The 19,180-nt window shown below is 36.9% G+C and overlaps 1 protein-coding gene across 1 annotated transcript in view; it reads right to left on the bottom strand.

The window, feature by feature from the left end:
- USH2A (usherin) overlaps positions 1-19,180 on the bottom strand; it is a 408,708-nt gene that overhangs the window by 50,908 nt on the left and 338,620 nt on the right. Inside the window, exons 58-60 of the mRNA XM_026088840.1 lie at positions 14,750-14,908; positions 13,435-13,597; positions 7,089-7,443 (exon numbers count right to left, since the gene is read on the bottom strand). Of these exons, the coding sequence (XP_025944625.1) occupies positions 7,089-7,443; positions 13,435-13,597; positions 14,750-14,908 (677 nt within the window). The remainder of the gene's footprint in view (positions 1-7,088; positions 7,444-13,434; positions 13,598-14,749; positions 14,909-19,180) is intronic.

Below are 19,180 nucleotides of genomic sequence, written 5' to 3' on the forward strand. Positions count from 1 at the left end.
TGTATTTCCAAATGGGGAGCTAATTTCTTCATTAAAAAAATTACATATTGATGAAGGCACTCTGGTCTAGTCAACCTAATTTCTCTGCAGCATAAACTGACTCCAGGACCTTATCTGGCAACTAATGTTCATAGAGCAGCCTAAAGACTGCTCTCTCATATGCCCATAAACACACGGTTCCAAAGATTCACTTTTGCATCTCCACAGCCACATCATACCCCTCTCTGTGATACATATAACTCCTGGGGAGTGAGAGGAGTTAGACTCTGATCTGGTGTTAAATATAGTCACTGAAAAACAATGTTCTAACTGGAACGAGCCTTGAATCAGGCCTAAAATTGAATTAAAAAAAAATAGGATTATCCTTTATATCAAGGAAAACCTATGAAACTTTTGATTCTTTCTTTTGGAAGAGAAGCATTATTTCAGAGGACAAACCAACATAGAAAAATTCAATTATAACTGAGAGTATTTTTGAAGAAGCAGTGAGAAGAGCAAAAACAATATAAAGATTGTGAAACAACTACAGCATACTATTCTCTACTGTTTTTTATTGTGTTTAAAAGGTAATGGCATGAAAACATATGATAACTTCTAAGGACTGGACAAATCAAGGAAAATTGTCATGAGATGTGGAACCTGTCAGTTGTAGATTACTCACAAAAATCTACTTCACTTGCCTATTTGAGTCAGAGCAGTCATAAACCACATGGACTCTGTGATTAGGCATGGACAGACATAAGCTTATCAGTGTTTTTACTTCTGGTCCAAAAATGTATCGAAGGACAAAGTTATTTTAACTACCTATTGCACACTGAATTAGGGAGAAAGTACTGAAGAAAAAACATAATGAAATAAACTTGTTTGCTGTAACCTTCAGTAATTCTGATCACCAGCCATGTGAGAACACATTAAGACCTCACAGACTCCAGAAAAAACTTTCCCTGCTACCCCGCATCCTAATTCACAAGGATTTTTTAATTCTTGGCAGAGTTCCAGCAGAGTCTAAAGTTATGTTTCTGTGGCTGCCTAAAAGCATCCAGGGAGACACTGAAGTAGCCTTGGTTACAGCGGCAATAGTATAAATAGAAGTGGTTGGAGCGGGAGCCTCCCTCTCCCCCTCGCCATTCTCCGCCACTCTCTGCTCATCCAGTTCTATTACCACAGTGCTTCAAAATCACTGAAGTCCTGCGACAATCCATTGCATCCTTTCGGCTCTAATTAGGCAATTCTAAATGTCCGTCTTGATAGGTGGGGCTTACTGAAGCACTTAATCAGTTTCTGGAGGGGCATCGTAGTGCCAATCCAAAGGCTTATTTAAACAGAGCTGTAGTGCCAAATCCAGCATATTCTGCAGCAGCATGGAAACAACAGAATCTGTGAGACACAGATTGCCTAGCACACATTTTTTAGCAGCCTTTGACATGAAGGGGCACTTGTCCTGTATTTGTCCCCTGTAAGCTTAACAGGTCTAGAGACCGAAACACAGGAAACATTCTATATTATTGGGCTTTCCTGGCAATAAAATAATTACAATAATTCCAGTACAAGCCCTTCCTGAAACCATGCTAACAAGGCTTTGAATCTTAAAAAATTGCATTTAAATCAAACGATTCATTTGCAAACCCATCACATAGCACACATGTGGTAGGTGTGAGTCATTTCATTGGAATTAGAAAGCAAATGTCTCTATACATGAGAGGTCACTGGTTGTTGTAAGTTAAAATCTTTTCACTGTTAGGCATAATTAAAATACTCTAACAGTGGTTTCAGTAATTTAAACATTGCAGTATTGTTGTAATATTTTTCTAGGCTTCAAGAGTTCACAATTGTTTGGTCCAATCAAATCTGGGAACACTGGAGAAGTTATCACCCATCAAGGTAATTACTCTCAAGTTGAAATAATTACTCCATCAATGTTAATGGTCTTTCAACTTCAATAAAGCACTCACCTGCCGATAATCACGGCTAACCTCTTGCTCTCATGCAATTCCCTCTCTATTTAGCAGGTTATATTACAGCCGTTAGAGTGGTCACTTGTCCTGAACAGCTGCTGAATTTCACTTTGATCGGCTGTGAACCATAGAAAAATTAGTCATCTGTGTATGATTTCCCCCTAGCCCATAAGCCCTTGCAGAGCTAAGGATATGATCTTTTGGCTTTAATAGGGCACTTCGTGTAGCAGCCATCTTGTTTCTCATTGTGGCTACTTGTTAACAGCAGCACAGGAGCCTAATTAACTTTTGCCCTCCACTGCCGTTTACAGCTTTCATTCTTTGCTAAGCAGCACATCTTCTGAATTTATAGCATGTGCCAGGATTATACCCTTTACTCTCACCTTGTTTTCCAACAGTGCTGTCCATTTCCCAAATATCTGAAATTGGTATGAATAAAAAAGTTTCGCCAGTCCCTCCCTTTGGCATATTTTTCCTGCTATCGTGGCTATAGCATACATTCCTTCTCCTATATGAAAGTTGTCATGTACAGTCCTGTATACTGCATTACTGAATAATTTTATGCGCTTGGAAGTTAATAACTATGTGGTTTGTCATATCTAATGGTGACAAATGTTCACTGCTCTATCTGAGGAAACAGAACTGAAGTATCACGTGCAGATCTATTAAGTATTTCTATATGTGATGAACAGAAAAGAACTACCTGTGGGTATCAGATTCCAGAGATCTATAAAATTCTGCTTAGGAGGCTTGCATGACTGATGTATGGCAGTACTGGCCAGTTGAGATTATTTCTGGTATAATACATTTTATATGATGCTTTACCGTAAGTTGGCATTATTTGTTATTTTTATTCTGGTTATTCCTGCAATGTACAAATTACTGTCTGGTTATAAAAACATAATCACACAAGCTAAAGGCTTATTTTCCTTGCAAAGCCTCTATTATCAGTGCTACTCTGCAATATGTCTACAGTTCCCCATCATGGATGCAGCATCTGCCAAGAGGAGTTTGGCCAGTGCGGTTATACCAGCTTCCCAAATAATGTAAGGTAAGCCAACACATGCTCTCAACTGTTAGCATAGCCATGTCTAAACCAAGGGCTTTTCTGGTGCAGTGATACCAGCTAAGCGATGTGTTAATTTTTTTATGAGCTGAGCTGACATAGCTATGCCAAGAAAGGCTTGTAGAATGAGTTTGGCCTGACGGCCTGATACTGCGAAACACAATGGGAGTAGACCTGCACTTCTAGGTAAGCACAGGTGTAAAATTCCCATGAATAAGGCCTATAATACTTAAATCCATCTCTTCTTACATCCTTTAACAAGCACATTGTACTTCTAATAACTGCTGAGAAGGGTTTGACATGTAATACTAATGGGAGGCACTGCTGAATACAGTCAGAGCTTTCCTTTGTAACTCTCACCTCTGGATGCTTTTCTCCTCCCTTCCTCTTGTCCTCTCCACACACTTTCTAACAGCCACATATTCTTATGTTTATTACTTATCCTCTTGGCTTGCTTGCCTTCTTCTCACGATAAACAACTAAACACTTGATACAATTGGCATGGGAGAAACAGCAGTACACATCCACAAATCATCTACCACGGAAAAGTCAAAATTTACCTGTACTTCACCGCACAGCAACATTTGACATACAACAGTTACACAGCTTTGATACTTTGATGCCCTTGAGAGGTACTGACTTTTTAATGATATCAGCTTGGGGTCCTATGTTCACAAGCGTGAAAAGTTTACTTTGACAATTCGGTCACTTTTTGCAGATTTGTGTAAATGAGAAGTTACTGTCAATCCATTCCCATGGAATCACATCTTTCATACTAGTGCTGTCAACAGGACACTAAATATTATTCCTGCTTTAGAGGGTCAAAATGAACTGGCAATACATTGTGAGAGAAGCTTGTGCTGCTGTAACCAGTCTTGACTTGACTTTATTCTGCAGATAAACCAGAATGTCAGTTTAACTTGCTGTCACCTAACATCTGTCACTATACTCCTGGCCAAACAAGCTAGAGAGATGGGTGACACTGCTCTTTAACTGCAGAGCATCAAAATGGCTCGTATGTATGTCACCTGCTGCTAACAGTGCAGAGTCTCCTTTCACTCGAGTGCAGGAGACTTTGCTTTCAGAATGCAGTTCCGATCTTTATCTTCACAAGCATCACAAAATTTCAAGGGATCACTGACAACCTTAAGGTCATGGACAGCCATAACTTTGATCCATTAATTCAAATAGAGATTAATACACTGTAACTGGAGAGTAAATAGCTACATATCGGGAAGGCAGAGTGGATAAGTCTGTCAGAGGGTTTGAAAACCCAGAAGATGCTTCTCAGTTGGCTTTTGAAATGGATAGAAAAGAAATTGTCAAATTAGAACAGTCTGCAGTGACATTAGCAAGACCTTAATTTGTATCCTGCAGTGCCACAAAGACTGTATTTCAACTTTAGATTTTGGTCAAGCTTTATGTCCTATGGCAGGTAAGCAGGGTATGAATAACAAGCACAAGGGTGGGATTGACTACTGTGATTTTAGCACTGCTTTTTTTTTTTTTTTTTCTGGAATATTCTTATGGGATAAGAATGGAGTCTCACAGATTAAATAAAGGACCGAACTCATTGCTCACTTAATACTTTAAGTCTTGCTTGTAACATGGAAGCTTGTATGAGAGAATGACTAATGGCGTATCCCACGAGGGAGCTCCAATAGAGATGCTTTAGGAGATTAAATGATTTAGCCTAGTACCCCTGAAAGCTATATTTTAAAGGGGCAGAAGTTTAATCATTCGAATGCTAGTTCTTTCAGTAAAATTACATTTTAATTAAAGTGTCTCATTCACAAAGCTACAGTTAAGGGCATATCAGCAATTTTGTGATAAAATTCTATTTCAAAGGAGCTATAACTTTGAAAGTTGGTGTCCAGGTTTTTGCCTGTTGGGATAATTGACCTGACCTCCTAAAGATATCTTTGATAACAGGACTCTGTGCACTTTATGTCAATATCTTTGATTCAAAGCTTTAGCTGTTTTATTATATTCAGAACAGAAGAGGTATGATTCTGATCTCAGCTCCCTGGTATAAATCAGCAACAACTCTTTGAGTTAACACAGCTGCAAAGACTTTAAAGTGAGTGCAGCTGGTGGAAGAGGTGCACAGAAAGATTCTCCCTAAAGGGTAGTATAATATTTAAAAATAAAAAGGGATAGAAAAAAATAATAATCGATAAATGTTCATGACAAAGGACAGTAGAAAAAACCCATGCAAGTCAGTTTCATTGTGACATTAGTAAAACAGCTATACATATGCTGCCAGAATGTCATTTTGATTCAGGGGAGTGTTTGGAGAAAATAAAGTGTTTTGGAGCCAGGAAAATACTAATTCAGTAAATAATAGCTTGTTAATTTAAAAGGCTTTTAACCGATGCTGTTAAAGAAACACACTGTGGCAACATTATTTAAAAGGCCATTTTGGYAGGTTTTATTGCCCACAATACAACCATCTTGGACATTTTCTGTTGTTGTTGGCATGCTTAGAAGACATTGCAATGCATGACTGGCCAGGTCAGCTCTGATGCTCAGCAACACATTGGATTCTGCTTAAGCAGAACATTAAGAGAAGCTCTGTCATTTCTCTGGTTTTGAAATTTTAGGTATCACATCACGATTATGACTGTGATTTTTTTTTGTTTAAAGAAAGTTATGGGAGTTAAGTACCAAAATCCTACTGAAGTTCAATGACTTTGAAAATCCCAGTCTACCTTTTAAAACCTAGAATAGTGCTTAATGCAGACATAACCATTTCAGAAGCCAAAGGTATACATTCCTATCATTCAATTCAGGACATGTTTTCTTTTTCAGAGAAAGATGTATTACAAGCTTTATCTGTGTAGGCTTCCAGGAAGCTTTTGAACCACATGATCACAAGAATGCACTGGATGAGCTGGAGACTTTTCCCACCTTTTCATGTCAAGAGTTGTCTAAGAAAGTTACTTAAAGGTTACTATTGCGTATTCTAGAGTGTGTTCTTTAGAATCCTAAATCCAACCACACCATAAGTTTAATTATTTGAATGTCAAACAGATACTAAATAATTGGGGTGAATAAAAATTTGGGGGATTTTCAGTGTTATTCARTACAAACATGCCCTATGAATAAAATTTAGGCAAAATTCTAGGTTTATGAAGTTGAGCTGGCATTGCTAAGGAAACCCAAGCTTATTATAACTGGCTTAAACATTTTCTAAAAACATATTTTCAGGAGACCGCCATATACATCAGCTATCCAAATATGTAACAGTCCAGTTCAACAGTGTGTATGCTGTCTTTCTATAGAAAGGCTAGGATGTAATTTATAGGCAGGACGAGTAGTGGTAATTGCACACACCATAACCACTTCTATCACTGAGTTACACAATGTTGTTGGTCAGTTCACAAAACAACATGTCATTTCCTGAGTCTATCCATCCACATACTGGATAGAAAAGTAATATTTACGATGTCATAGTATCACAAGCATTGATGTTTGGAAAGTCCCTTGAAGGGAAACACGTTAGGAGTGCGAAGCAACATTCTAATGTAAGTAAACATAATATAAGTGAAAGTAGATCTGCTTTTGATACTGATGAGTTGTGAGGAGAATCTTTATAAATGTGTATATATGCAAATGCTTTGCATATATGAACTATTTAATTGCTAATGGATTCATTCACTTTGTGATTCCAACTGAATTACAAAACTAGCATAACATACAACAAGGAGTGATTTTGTTGTGCTTCATACAGATCCTGTGAAACTACAGCAACTATCAGACAAAAAACTCAGGACAGTATTTTCAGAGCTAGGCTGACAAAATTAGGTGCATGTGCCTGCTTCCTCCAGACACAACCCATCCTGAGTTTTTGAGCAATCTCCTTGCATCTACCAGGGATTAGATATTAATGTCAAATATTTCAGTCCCCATTGGGCCAAACCTAAAATTTAAACCAAAAAATCCTACTGGCAATTGTGAAACATCACTTTTCCGATCATCGTTCCAGTCATTGAGATTTTAAAATATCATGGAGCTCAAAGCAGAGTAAAAACAATCAAAAGCTGGTTTTGTTACCCAGTTCTTACCRTCACAGTTAATGCTGTCACAGGTGGGATGCTAAATGTTGGATCACCACGTTTTTCTTGATAGACTACTCGATACAGAGAAATAACACCATTGGGAGATGCAGGCTGGGTCCAGTTCAACCACACTGAGTATGCACTTGTTGCTTGTGCCCAGGGGGCTCCCATGCCCCATGGAGATGCCTCCAGAGTTTGAGTTGAAGCCCACAGGCTGTCCACTGACCCCATGGCGTTCTGTGCTCTGACACGATACTCGTAGAGAGTAAAAGGCTTTAGCGCAYCAGATGCATCAATAAATTCCAAAGGTCCTTCAGTCCAGATGAACAAAAGCAGCTGTTCTTGACTACCTACAGGACGTCTGAAATTAAATCAAAGGCATTTTATTTAAAATTGAAAATAACCTTAACATTCCCACCATAATGTATCCTGAAGTCCTAAGTTCAGCTAGTAACTGAGTAAAGTACAGAGCTTATTTCTATACGTCACACACACAGTCAACTGCCTGCTTGACTTTGTGTCTTAAAAGCATTTCTATGAACGTATATCAGGTACTGAGTAGTGAAGAAGAGATTTTCAAGGCAAGTATTTAATCATTGTTCTCCTTTACCTAGAAGAGCACTACGAAACACTTCAAGCAAATGTTCATAATATCAGAGTTGGCAATACAATGCCATATTGTCCTTCTAGGATGTAACACACCAGACATGAGATTTTTCAAAATTTAAGACATGAAGTCTTAAATCCATATTTAGTTGCTAAAATAATTACCTGATTTCCAATATGGGTGCAAATTTTCAACATTTCTGAAAATCAAGCTACTTATGTACATACTCACCTCAGGATTCCTCATTTATGGAAATCTTAGTCCAGTTTTTTAGAGAAAAATGTTGCTTAATGCACAAGGGATAAATATTCAAACATGCCGTCAAAACCAAAGCCACACACTTTCTTTTTATTCTGGTTTGCTCACAATAAATACCCCATTTGTTCTTGTGAATGGAATAAGTAATCCCATGTGCATAAACTTAGCAGAATTTGCAGCTCTCCCACAAAAACTCATTAAACATATCACAAGGAGTGATATGTTTTCTATAATAAACCATGTTTTTTTTCCAAGGCTGCTTCTGTTTCAAAAATGTAAACTACAGATACATGAAGACAATTCACTGTAGAGGCTTTTGGCACATATGGGTTTGTATATATGTATACATACAAATATAAACATTACATATACACATAAAAATATTCATATACATATAAACCTGTGTGTATGTATATATATACATAAAGTTCATACAGATAAAAAAATGTATAGCACCTGTTCTTACTACGGATAGGGTTTTTAGTGTTGGACCTGGAGATATTCTGCATATCAGAGATTACAGATGATTTTCACCCTCTTTCTCTTGTAGCGCCTTCAAACACATAATTTAAAACAGATGTAAAAAGGCTAGCACCCATCTTCAAAACAGTTACCAAATCAATTCTTTCACTTGGCATAAAAATATTTGTGTGAAATTAAATTGGTTACATTTAAACACTGTGATAAATCTCAGTGACGGTTGTGCTGTACTGCACATGATTTTAAGTATTTTCCCTACTTTTCACAAGAACCTTGGCCTTTGCAATAAGTAAAAGCACTTTCACCCTCCATGCCAACAACAAAAAACAAATTACATTATCCGCCACTTTTACTGCAAGTAGGGCAAATTTGCAGAAGTAAAATTGGTTTGTCTGACTACCAGGTGTCATCATTACTATGTAYGTACACAGAAGCTGAAGAACATTTCTTTGGCAAGAGAAAAATCCGTATTTCACAGAATTCTGTCAGTTTTTATTTTGCCAGATTGACCTCGGGAACCACTTAAAAAATATAAAATGTAACAATTTTTTAAAACTGATAACCTTAGCTGCTTCGTAATAGTATATACTCTGGTATTTACATGGAAATACGAAGAACATAATGTATGGATGTGTGTACAGATGTCTGTGCACCCTTTGTGCATATACATATATAAGGAATGCACAAACACATTATTTTCTTACATGAAGCTGAAGATTTTTTGCTAAACTCTGGTATAAACAAGCTATACAGACACTGAATATTTTAAAGGGTTAAAGCATGATTTTTCAAAAGCAGAGTTTTGAGGTCTAATGTCTCTAGTGTAGTGTAACAGGCATATTATAAGATGCATTGATACTGAGAATTGGTTGGCAGAACTGGGTGAAGTATGGTAGGTAGAACAGGTATGAAAGATTYCCTAGCAATTCTCTCACTTTCTACAAAATGAAATAGATGTCTGCAAATAGCTGGGGTTAAAAAATCTGCTACTGACCCCACAGTTCCATCAAATATTTTTAATACTCTCTCCCATGCTTAATTGTAATGGCAAAACAGGCCTTATGCAGAACTCTTCCTTAGGTGTTGTTCACCGACTTAATGTGAGACACAAAATTCCAAAAGGTGAATCACTACTATGCCTTTCTTCTGCACCGGATACATAGTCTTATCCCTATGTACTTAAAAATATGCCTAAAAATGTTTGAAGATAAGTGAAAAGAGAGGATATTTTAGTGCAATAAAGTCAGGTTTAGTATCTGTCTTGTCTCACCAAGCATTACGGCAACTAAATGAATACACAAATTTATATTTTATAACATTTTACAAATTCTGTGATAAACAGCTTTTTCTCACTGGAAGATCAAATATGCCACCAGCTGTAAGCTTATCCACAAGCAAAGCTGTACAATGTAGTCTGGTTAAGTATTTAGATCTTATTACTGCTGAATATTTAATGAATGAAACTTATGGTTAGGTAAATGGTTCCATCTGTGGTGCTAAAAAACAGAATATCTTCATGTATGAATAAACTTTGAACAGAAGTGGTTGAACAGTCTGTAATCATTTCAATCGTCTTAAGATTTAAGATTCAACTGCTCATTTTACTGGAAGTGTTTCTTATGTACAATGAGCTGCATAGGAGAATAACATTTCCAGGAGCTGGGAGCTGTCTCTTAATCTGCATAGTCTGATTTGCTGCACACTCATTTTAAAGATGATCAGATACAGTTATTTTTAAGGGCAAATTCTCCCTACCCCACTGCCTATCTGAGCAAGATGACATAAAGACAAGAATATAATCTTCTGTGTGACAGATGACTATAAAGTTCTATGCAGAGGGCAGCAACATTGACCACAGCACTCACCCCTCAGCTTCCTTATGTGAAAGGAAGAGTCAGTGAATTCTTGAGGTCTTGGAGGTCAAAACAGAATTCTTCTCCACAAGCATATACCTTTCACCATGCACCAAAAGTATATGTTTTAGTAGTGCCTGCTATTTCCCTTCCCAGAGTGGTAGAGACTTATTTCTAGAAACACTACGAAGTCCTGGGATAAAACAGTCTCAGATGATTTTTGTGGGGGAATAATGCAACATCAGCAATGCCCTACCTTTACAGTTTCACATCCTATTCAACAGAGTAGCCTTGCTTACCATTTGTTTACAACAAATCTATACTCATATAGTTTTTAGGTATATATTTTTACAAGTATTGATGTCAAAAACTGAACAAAACAAGGTTGAGCTTGCTGCATGTAATATGCTAGTTTAGGTTAGGTATTATATCAATTACAGATAAAAATAAAATCCTTGAGAGTTCTTATATTATATATCCATAAGGGTTCTTATATTAAACCAACTCTAATACTCGTGTGCCTTGAAAGGTCCATTTGGTGTAGCTCACGACTGGTATATAAGGGTAAGCGATGAAGTCATCATAAAGAATTAGTTAAATTGATCCACTTCCTCGAAGTCCCAAAACAGCAAGCCACAAGAGTCAACAGCCAGGAGACATCTCCTGTGTCTTAAAATTGCCTGCTAATTTTTCTGCTACTTTTTCCCCATCAGGACTGCTCAGCTAATGAGAGTTACATTACAATCTCACTTACATACACATACTAAATAATTTAATCTTAATGAATGTGACGTAGAGACTTCCACAGAAATGCAAATGCTCCCTTAAGCCAGTTATGATCTAAAATCCTTATAATTTTAGAGGCAACGTTTCTTTAAGATCCATCTCATGTGCCTCCTACACAGGGCATGCTGGTGGTCAACAAAGAGCAGTTCCATTAGCTGATGTGACCTATATCTTATTAAAATACAGCAAGAAATACATCACCTATTTTCATAACATTCTTTTTCCAGACTAGCAATTTCTGTGGTTGTCACAGGGATGTTATGTCATGATGAATGAGGAGAGAAGTAGATTGGGTGATTGTCTCAGAAACCACATCTTCTCTCATTCACAATCTCTTCTAAGTTGTGGTCCTTGCTACAAAAGTTTAAAAGCCTCAGATCTGTGTTTAAAATGGTTAAACAAATAAAATGTTACCATCCCTCTTTTCATAAACTAACATTTTTATTTTTAGTTTCTAACAAAATGGCCGCAAATTTGCAAGTGCTTTTATGACTTGTACTAGACGCAAGCATGAATCCTGCCATTTTAATGCAAAGATCTGCACACATACTAGCTCCCCAAACATTCCAGGTTTTGAGTTAAATGAATTTATTTTGGTGGTGATGCAGTAAGGAAGAGGTACATGATGAAGAAGAAATTACATGCCATAACCTCCCGTAGAAATACTGCAGTCTTGCTGCTATAACAATGTAAGGCTAYGTGTGGCTACAAAATGAAAAAGAACTATGTGCTTACATCCCATTTCTGATTTTTTTGCAGCTATCTGAGAAAGATTTGATATTGTTGTTGTCTAAGCACATTTAAACTTCAGCTGAAATAACTGCCAAGTGATTCATGCCTATGTAGGTGAATATAACGATTGTATCTGGAGCCCCAGTGCGCCATTTTCATTTCACTTTAAATAAAAAACAAAATGTATCTATGTCAGTCAGTGCCCTTCTGCTGTACTCAGAGGTATCAAACAGGCTACAATTATGATTGTGAAGTGATTGTGTCACATTGGAGGAAGGTTTATTGCTTTTGAGTCTGCTAGGCAGTAACACATTCTGTTTCATATTACTCTTTATATCATTGTTTGGCTGTGACTAGAATAATCAAATGCCATCAAATCCTGTCAAATTCAATTTACAGTATTTTTCATTGAAGCAGGCTTTCTGCATTATATTTCCTGTTTTCCTTTTCTATGGCTGCCATGGAATAGCAGTGGTAATCATCAGCTTTTTTTACAAAATCAACAGAGTGAAGACATATCTTGGCTATAATGGATACTTATTCCTCTTTACATAGGGGAGGGACTTGATTTTTTTTTTGATCAGACAATTAAAAAAGAGCAGACAAAAAGCTATGTCAAGAGAGTAGGAATTTTTAGAGACTACTAATGTGTTTAAGGCAAAAGTGAATTTATATTAATTATCATTGCTGATTCCCAAAAGGCAGTTTGGTTCTCTCTCTTCTCAGCTGGAGCTCTAATACAATAAAATGTCCAACTGCTGCAAACTCTGTCGGGGAGGGAAGGTTCAGCCCAGCAGGTTTGCCAGGCAGATTTGGAGTTGGGACAACCAACTCCAGACTCAGACTTTAAATCTCTCTCTGGTACACGGCTTGAGTTCTCTGTCCTCTCTCTGCAGCTATTCAAGAAGGGTCCCTTCTGCTAACTTTAAAGGGTCAACCTGCACAACAGAAGTCAATGCTCTGCTATGTTGATACTTCCCTTAACAGAGCTATCTACACAGAAAAGTGATCATGCAATGCTCAGTAATTTCAGAGCACAGGGAACGAGGATGTGTCAGTCAGCCACCTAGAGAGGGCAGCTGAGTACAAGCACCAAGAGACATAAATAGATGTAATTTAATCGAGAGATTGTATAAAATAGAGCCGTGCTATTATCCTACTCCAGATTAATTACTTACAAATAGGAACATAATTCCGCTCTTAAAATTGATCTGTGTTAAAAACCCAGATACCATTTGGGGCTTTGAAAATCTTCTCAGCAATACTGAATAACTCCTGTTTCTATTCCAAATTTCTCAATTGTCTGTCACAAAGGATTGAAGAAAATATCTATTAGTCTRGGTAAACACACTCTAAGAATATCTATCTTTCAATTTTGTCTGTCCCTCTGAATTTTTTAAAATATATTTTCACCTACCTTTTGTTATTTTTAGATAAGGATTATGATTCTTGTCTCAGCTCTTTTTCTCAGCCCTTGCACCCACAGACTAGCACCTTATCTCAGTAGTTAAGAGGCAAGAAACCAGACAAACTTTATCATTTACGTCTATACTTTTTTCACCTGCTAATATATCAAGGAGTACAGAAGTGTACACCTCAGTAAGACTAGGCAACCTGAGGTGACAAAAGCATTTACCTGTGAATAAAGTAGTTAGTAATGATGCCATTTGGTTTCTTAGGTGGTGACCATTTCCCTTCTATGAGCGCAGATCCAGCTGCTTTAACAATAGGTGGGCTCAATTCTCTAGGAGGTGCTTCAGTAGTTCTTGAATATGTTCGACCACCCACTCCACAGCCACCTACAGAACCAGAAGTTTACTTAGAGATGAGAGTTTCTTCCTCCGCAAAAATGGTGATTTTCAAAATTGAAAATGCAAGAAAAGACACATATTTTCCAATTGGACTATACAATGGCTGCATTTACTGGATGAAAGCAACAAATCATACAAAGAAACAAAATACAAGAGAACACTTCATGATTTTGATGAAAAAAACATTAAAATATTTGCTGGTTAAGGATTCTTTTCCATGTTAAAATTATTAAAATGTCCTTTTAAACATTGTCTGTGTCAAGTCACAACTCTTACACTGCCCAGACAAAGCTCTCTGGGCTCCCATAATTGCCTTTAGAATGTGCAACAGTGTCCCCAGGCCAGTAATATAAATATCAAGGTAAGAAGCTTAAAATAATGAAAACTTTGGATAGAAATCTGAGGAGTCTCCAATTTGGATGTCACTGACATGCTATGACAGCAGTCATAGAATTCCTTTATTTCTTCCATTAGCATAAACTTTTCTATGAGATGAAGTTCAGGACTGAGCAATTCTGAAGTAATCTACCAGAAATAACAGATAATACAGTGAAAACAGATGAATGTGGAGTAAAGAAGCTCCTGCTGAAACGGTGCCTCATTTAACTTCATTACATTATTAAATGCTCATTTAAATCAGTGCAACTCCACTGATGAGCTACTCCGGATTTACACCAGTGCAGGTGAGAAGAGAACTAATTCCTAGTTGTCATTTTAGAAAGATTTATTTCAATTGGATTTTGAAAATTTCCATTAAATTCAAGGGATTATGTAGTATTTGGGCTCTTCACTTGGGTCTTTATGATTACCACTTCTTGCAGATGAACTGCTACAGAACCGATTTTGTTCTGTAGGCACATTTTCAAATATTATTAAGCTATCTGTGATGAGCTTTTAATAAAATGGCACATATTACCCAAAATAAATTTTTTTAATCTCCATTTAAAATATTAAAATATTAATGATATAACATGGAGATATTTAATGCTCCATTCTGTGCTAGGCTTTCTTTTTACTAGATAAATATTTTACACCATTTTAGAAATAAGATTTTAGCTATCTGTTTTGCTGAGCTGAATCTATTTGGTAAATTTCCATTCTCTTCCAGGCACAGAAGTGAGTCTTTTAAAATCATCTTACCATTCTGGCATGCTTGTATCCTTATCTCATACAGGGTGTAGGGATCTAGGCCATCCACAAAAACAGAATGAGCCCGACCTACTGGTTTCACCAGCAGAGCGGGACTGCTTGCATTTAGTAAGATACTGTATTCCAAAGGCAAGTTGACAACGAATATCCCTGTTGTGAAAAAGAGATGACCAGTGATTATCTGAAATACTAACAACAGTGCAGGACAAATTCAAATAGGCATTCATCACATGCAATTTTAAGTGCAAGCCCCTCTTGAGATTTTTGCCTACTGTCTCTTTCAGAAACCAAACCCATTTAAATATAAATTGAAACAGATCCTTCTGCAGATCACAACTGGAATATGGACATTACAGTTCTAAAGACGGTTAAAAATCAAATCCACTTCAATCAAGACAAGTGTTGCAATTGCCACCTCCGGGAAGAGGAGTGGATCTTATGACTGGGAAGCAGGCATCTGTTATTTCTTTATTTTGGAGGTGTAGAGTTTAAAGCAACAGCTACTAAACACTGCTTTTTTGTGTATTGAGTCATATGATTAAACAACTAAATTGCCACAGTTTAGCAAATTATCCCTTGTTAGCCCAGCAGCAGTACCTGAACGTTTCTCATGCTCTTAGCCTACTCTGCTAGTAAAGTATAATGCAGTAGCCTGAACCAAAAAAACCCCATATCATTTCAGCTGATATAAACATTTTGTTTTTGTTGAAGAAAAATGAAACTAATTTTTACCACCTTGTTTTAATTCAAACATTTTTTTCCCCTCTATTCCTCTTCCCATCCTGTCACTTCCTCGTTTTCCAGTTCTGTTGAGAAGCTGGAAAATCAATTATTCCAACAGAACAAGCTAAGCCATATGCCATCCCCTCAGAATGACTGGCACAGATTCCTGGATCTTCTCTTGTCTCCTCTCATATGACTTTTTTTTTTTTAAAGGCTGCACAGAGGACAACTACCATTAGGCTGCAACTCTGCCTCTCCTTCTATAGCCTTGGATTCCAGACCCAACAATGTTGAAAGTCAGAAAGCCTCCAGCCTCCAGTAGAAATATTCTTTTTCTTATTGGAGTCTATGGTCAAAAGAAGAATCCAGGAAACATTAACAAAACATTATAGTAGTTGTTTTCCAGTGTAATTAGGAAAGGGGCTGTAGGCTGTTCACTTTATGTCCACTATAGACTGTTCTACACAGGCATCAGCAATTTCATAAAACTAAGAGAATAACTAAAGAAGAGTTTGTCTGTAATGTGTATTTCCTTTCATTCTGCAGTCCTATGTAGTCTTAAGTGTTCAACAACCAGAACAAGGTGCAAAAACCAAAGCAGTCCAGGTACCATTCTGAAATAAGTCAAAATTATCTGATTAGCAGGAGCACACTGCTCTTTCAATAGAGCACACCTACTCCAGATGTCACAGAGCTGTCTTCCTGACTGCACTAAGAACCGAATGCCTGTCAGCAGCTCTGAGACTTGTCCACAAGCCTGTCTTGAGAACCTTCCTGTTCATCACTTTGGAAAACAAGTCCATTCTTCCTCTTAACTGTGGTTTTGGTGCTTTTCAGGTAAAGCATTTGGATTGATGCTATTATCCTGAAACAAATAAGAGTAATTTTTTCCATTGTTGTGTATCTTTTAGATGGATTTTTAAATTAAATATGAATATGCACATTAAAAAAAGATTAGAAAAAAATTATGGTACCATAAGAAAAAATTTCTTCACTGTGAGGGTGACAGAGCACTGGAACAGGTTGCCCAGAGAGGTTGTAGAGTCTCCTTCTCTGGAGATATTCAAAATCCGCCTGGACACAATCCTGTGCAACGTGCTCTAGGTGACCCTCCTTGAGCAGGGGGGTTGGACTAGATGATCTCCAGAGGTCCCTTCCAACCTCAGTCATTCTATGATTCTGTGATAAACAGTTGATGCTCTTCGGAAGATCAGAAAAATGTTTGTGAAATACCAAGCTTTTACAACTCTCAGAAGAAAGAACAGAAAGATTCTGAAGAAATGAGAAGAATATGCTTTCTTAGCAGACACCAGACAAAGGAAATGCCATTACACTAAAAAAGCCTAAAGATTAGCCCTGAAGTAGAGTGGCTTCAAGTTTATTCAACTGCTCAAGTTTATTCAACTGCTGGGTTTTCTCTAGGGGAGAAAAAAGACGCTGATAAAATGGAAGAGAAGAAGGGAGGAGATAGAAACTGGACAAATTCCAGTGTAAAAGTTTCAAGAAAACACAAAACTCTAGTCATTCAGAATGCAGTAACAGAAATATGGCTTTTAAAGTTAAGCAGGATGTTACAGAGAAAATCTCTGAGAGGTGATCTCGAAGTACAGTAGATGGCTTCTGAAACAAAGAAAATGATTTTATGTCTGTGATATACAGAAGAGAAAATCTTCTGGTAAAGAACACCTGAGTACATTTTATAATTATACCAGTAATTAAAGATATATTATTACACCTAAAATACCTTGTTTTCTGTAATTGGAGAGGCTGCAAAGGACAGAACAAAAGATCCTAAAGTAAGAACTTGAATCGTTGAAAAGCAAATCAAACAGAAACATTTTTTTTCTTCCCAATGATGAGTTAAGGTCCCCTTCTTYTCCAGTCCTTACAGTGGACTAGATATTTCAGACGGAAAAATCCACTATCTTATGAAAGTGACACTTAATTCACTTTTGTGAATTGTCTGATCAGGTGCATTTATTCTAAGCAGAAATTCACCAGAAACCTGTGAAATTGCCACTACTCGGAATGCCTGGTTTCCCAAGGCAGATTAAATACCAACATGGGTAGCTGAATCCAGCTCTCCCTACACAGCCATGGACACCTATTTCGAAACAACTGACTTATCCATGTCTAACATTCAGTCCATATCTTAGCAGAAATGCTAAAAAAAAATCCAAAATCTTGAAATTCTCATAACTGCTGCAAATGTATTAGGAATGATACCAAGAGTAAATATGCTCAGCAGAAAATAAATTCTCAGGAAGTGAGTAAGAAATTATAAATAAATCTAAGTAAACACCCTGAAAAATTCAAACCAATATTTAGTGGAAATCCTTCCCAGCATTCATCAAATGCTAACATCAAAAGATCATGTTAGAAGCTGAAAAATAAAAAACCATACTCATACAATACAGAAACTTGTCAAAAAAACTTTGCGTGTTCCAGAATACCCTTCAGCATCTGCAGCCAGTCTGAAACTACTACCTTGTGTGTTCTGATGACTGAAGGAAATGAAATGGGCATATTTGTTAAAGTCAGCTGGGAAACCACACGACTTGGTTAGTTCCAGAGTTCATAAATTTATGTCAGAATAAAAGGAACCGTAAAAGCACAAGTGAACCAATTTACCCTAAGTGCAAATGGCAGTTTTGTTATTTGGTGTCAAAGTTACCATGAGCACAATGACAACCTGCCATAACACATTTTCATGTTCACTAAAGAACAAGGATTTAGTTGGTTAATATTCCCAGCAATACTCCTTTTCATAATTTACAACAACTAGATGCTGATAGGTTATTTAACATTTATGAAGTTAAGATGTAATCAGAAAAACCCTGATTATCTTTACAAATAAAAAAGTTAAATTATTCCACTTTTTTCCTCTCTGACTTCATTTCACAGCAGGTGCACACTTTGCAATGGGACAAGTCAATCAAACTAAACCTCGTTTTTTTTGTGGGCATATTTGGATAATGTTTAATGGACAATTTTGTGCAAAACTCTGCAAATTAGGTTTGACAGCCCTGTTTACTTCAAAACTAGGGTAGCTCATAAAATAGAATTTGCAGCACAAGATGCTTAGAACTGAGAAAATAAAGCCACGGTCTGTTTTACAGACTGGTGACCAAAAATCTGTTTGAAGTCAATTGCTGGAAAACTGTTTAATATGATGAGAAACTCCATCACAATTAATGCAAAATAATTAAACTGTTTCAGTTAGAGTCAAGAAATACTAAAATAAGAACGTCATGTCTTTTATTTAAAACCARATAAGAGAATAAACCTTGAAGTAACATTTTAACATTTAACTTCACACAATCAAAAAGTATTTTAGCTGCATAAGTATTTAAATTAAGCTGTATGCATCCAGGTGTCTTATTCTGATCGTATCAAGTGTTCACAGTAAGCCTCTGAAGACAATAAAAGGTGGAGATGCTGACCACTTTCAAGATGCAGAACTTTGGACATTGAGCGTGAAATTTTTGGCCTACAGTGACACAGAGCAAACACTAATTTACACTAAGAAACAAATTAACCCATTGGCTTAGCAAAAGTCAGAGCAATTTGTTAGGCCAGCTTGATCATTCCTCTGAAATAAAATAAAAAACACATTAGATGGGGAAAGCAAACTAAAAGACAAATAAATATGTCATTCAAATACCAGGTGGGATCCCAACAAGAATAAAATAGGAATCC

The sequence above is a fragment of the Apteryx rowi genome, unplaced genomic scaffold (genome assembly GCF_003343035.1).
Source record: "Apteryx rowi isolate R43461 unplaced genomic scaffold, aptRow1 scaffold_79, whole genome shotgun sequence".
Classification (NCBI taxonomy): Eukaryota; Metazoa; Chordata; class Aves; order Apterygiformes; family Apterygidae; genus Apteryx; species Apteryx rowi.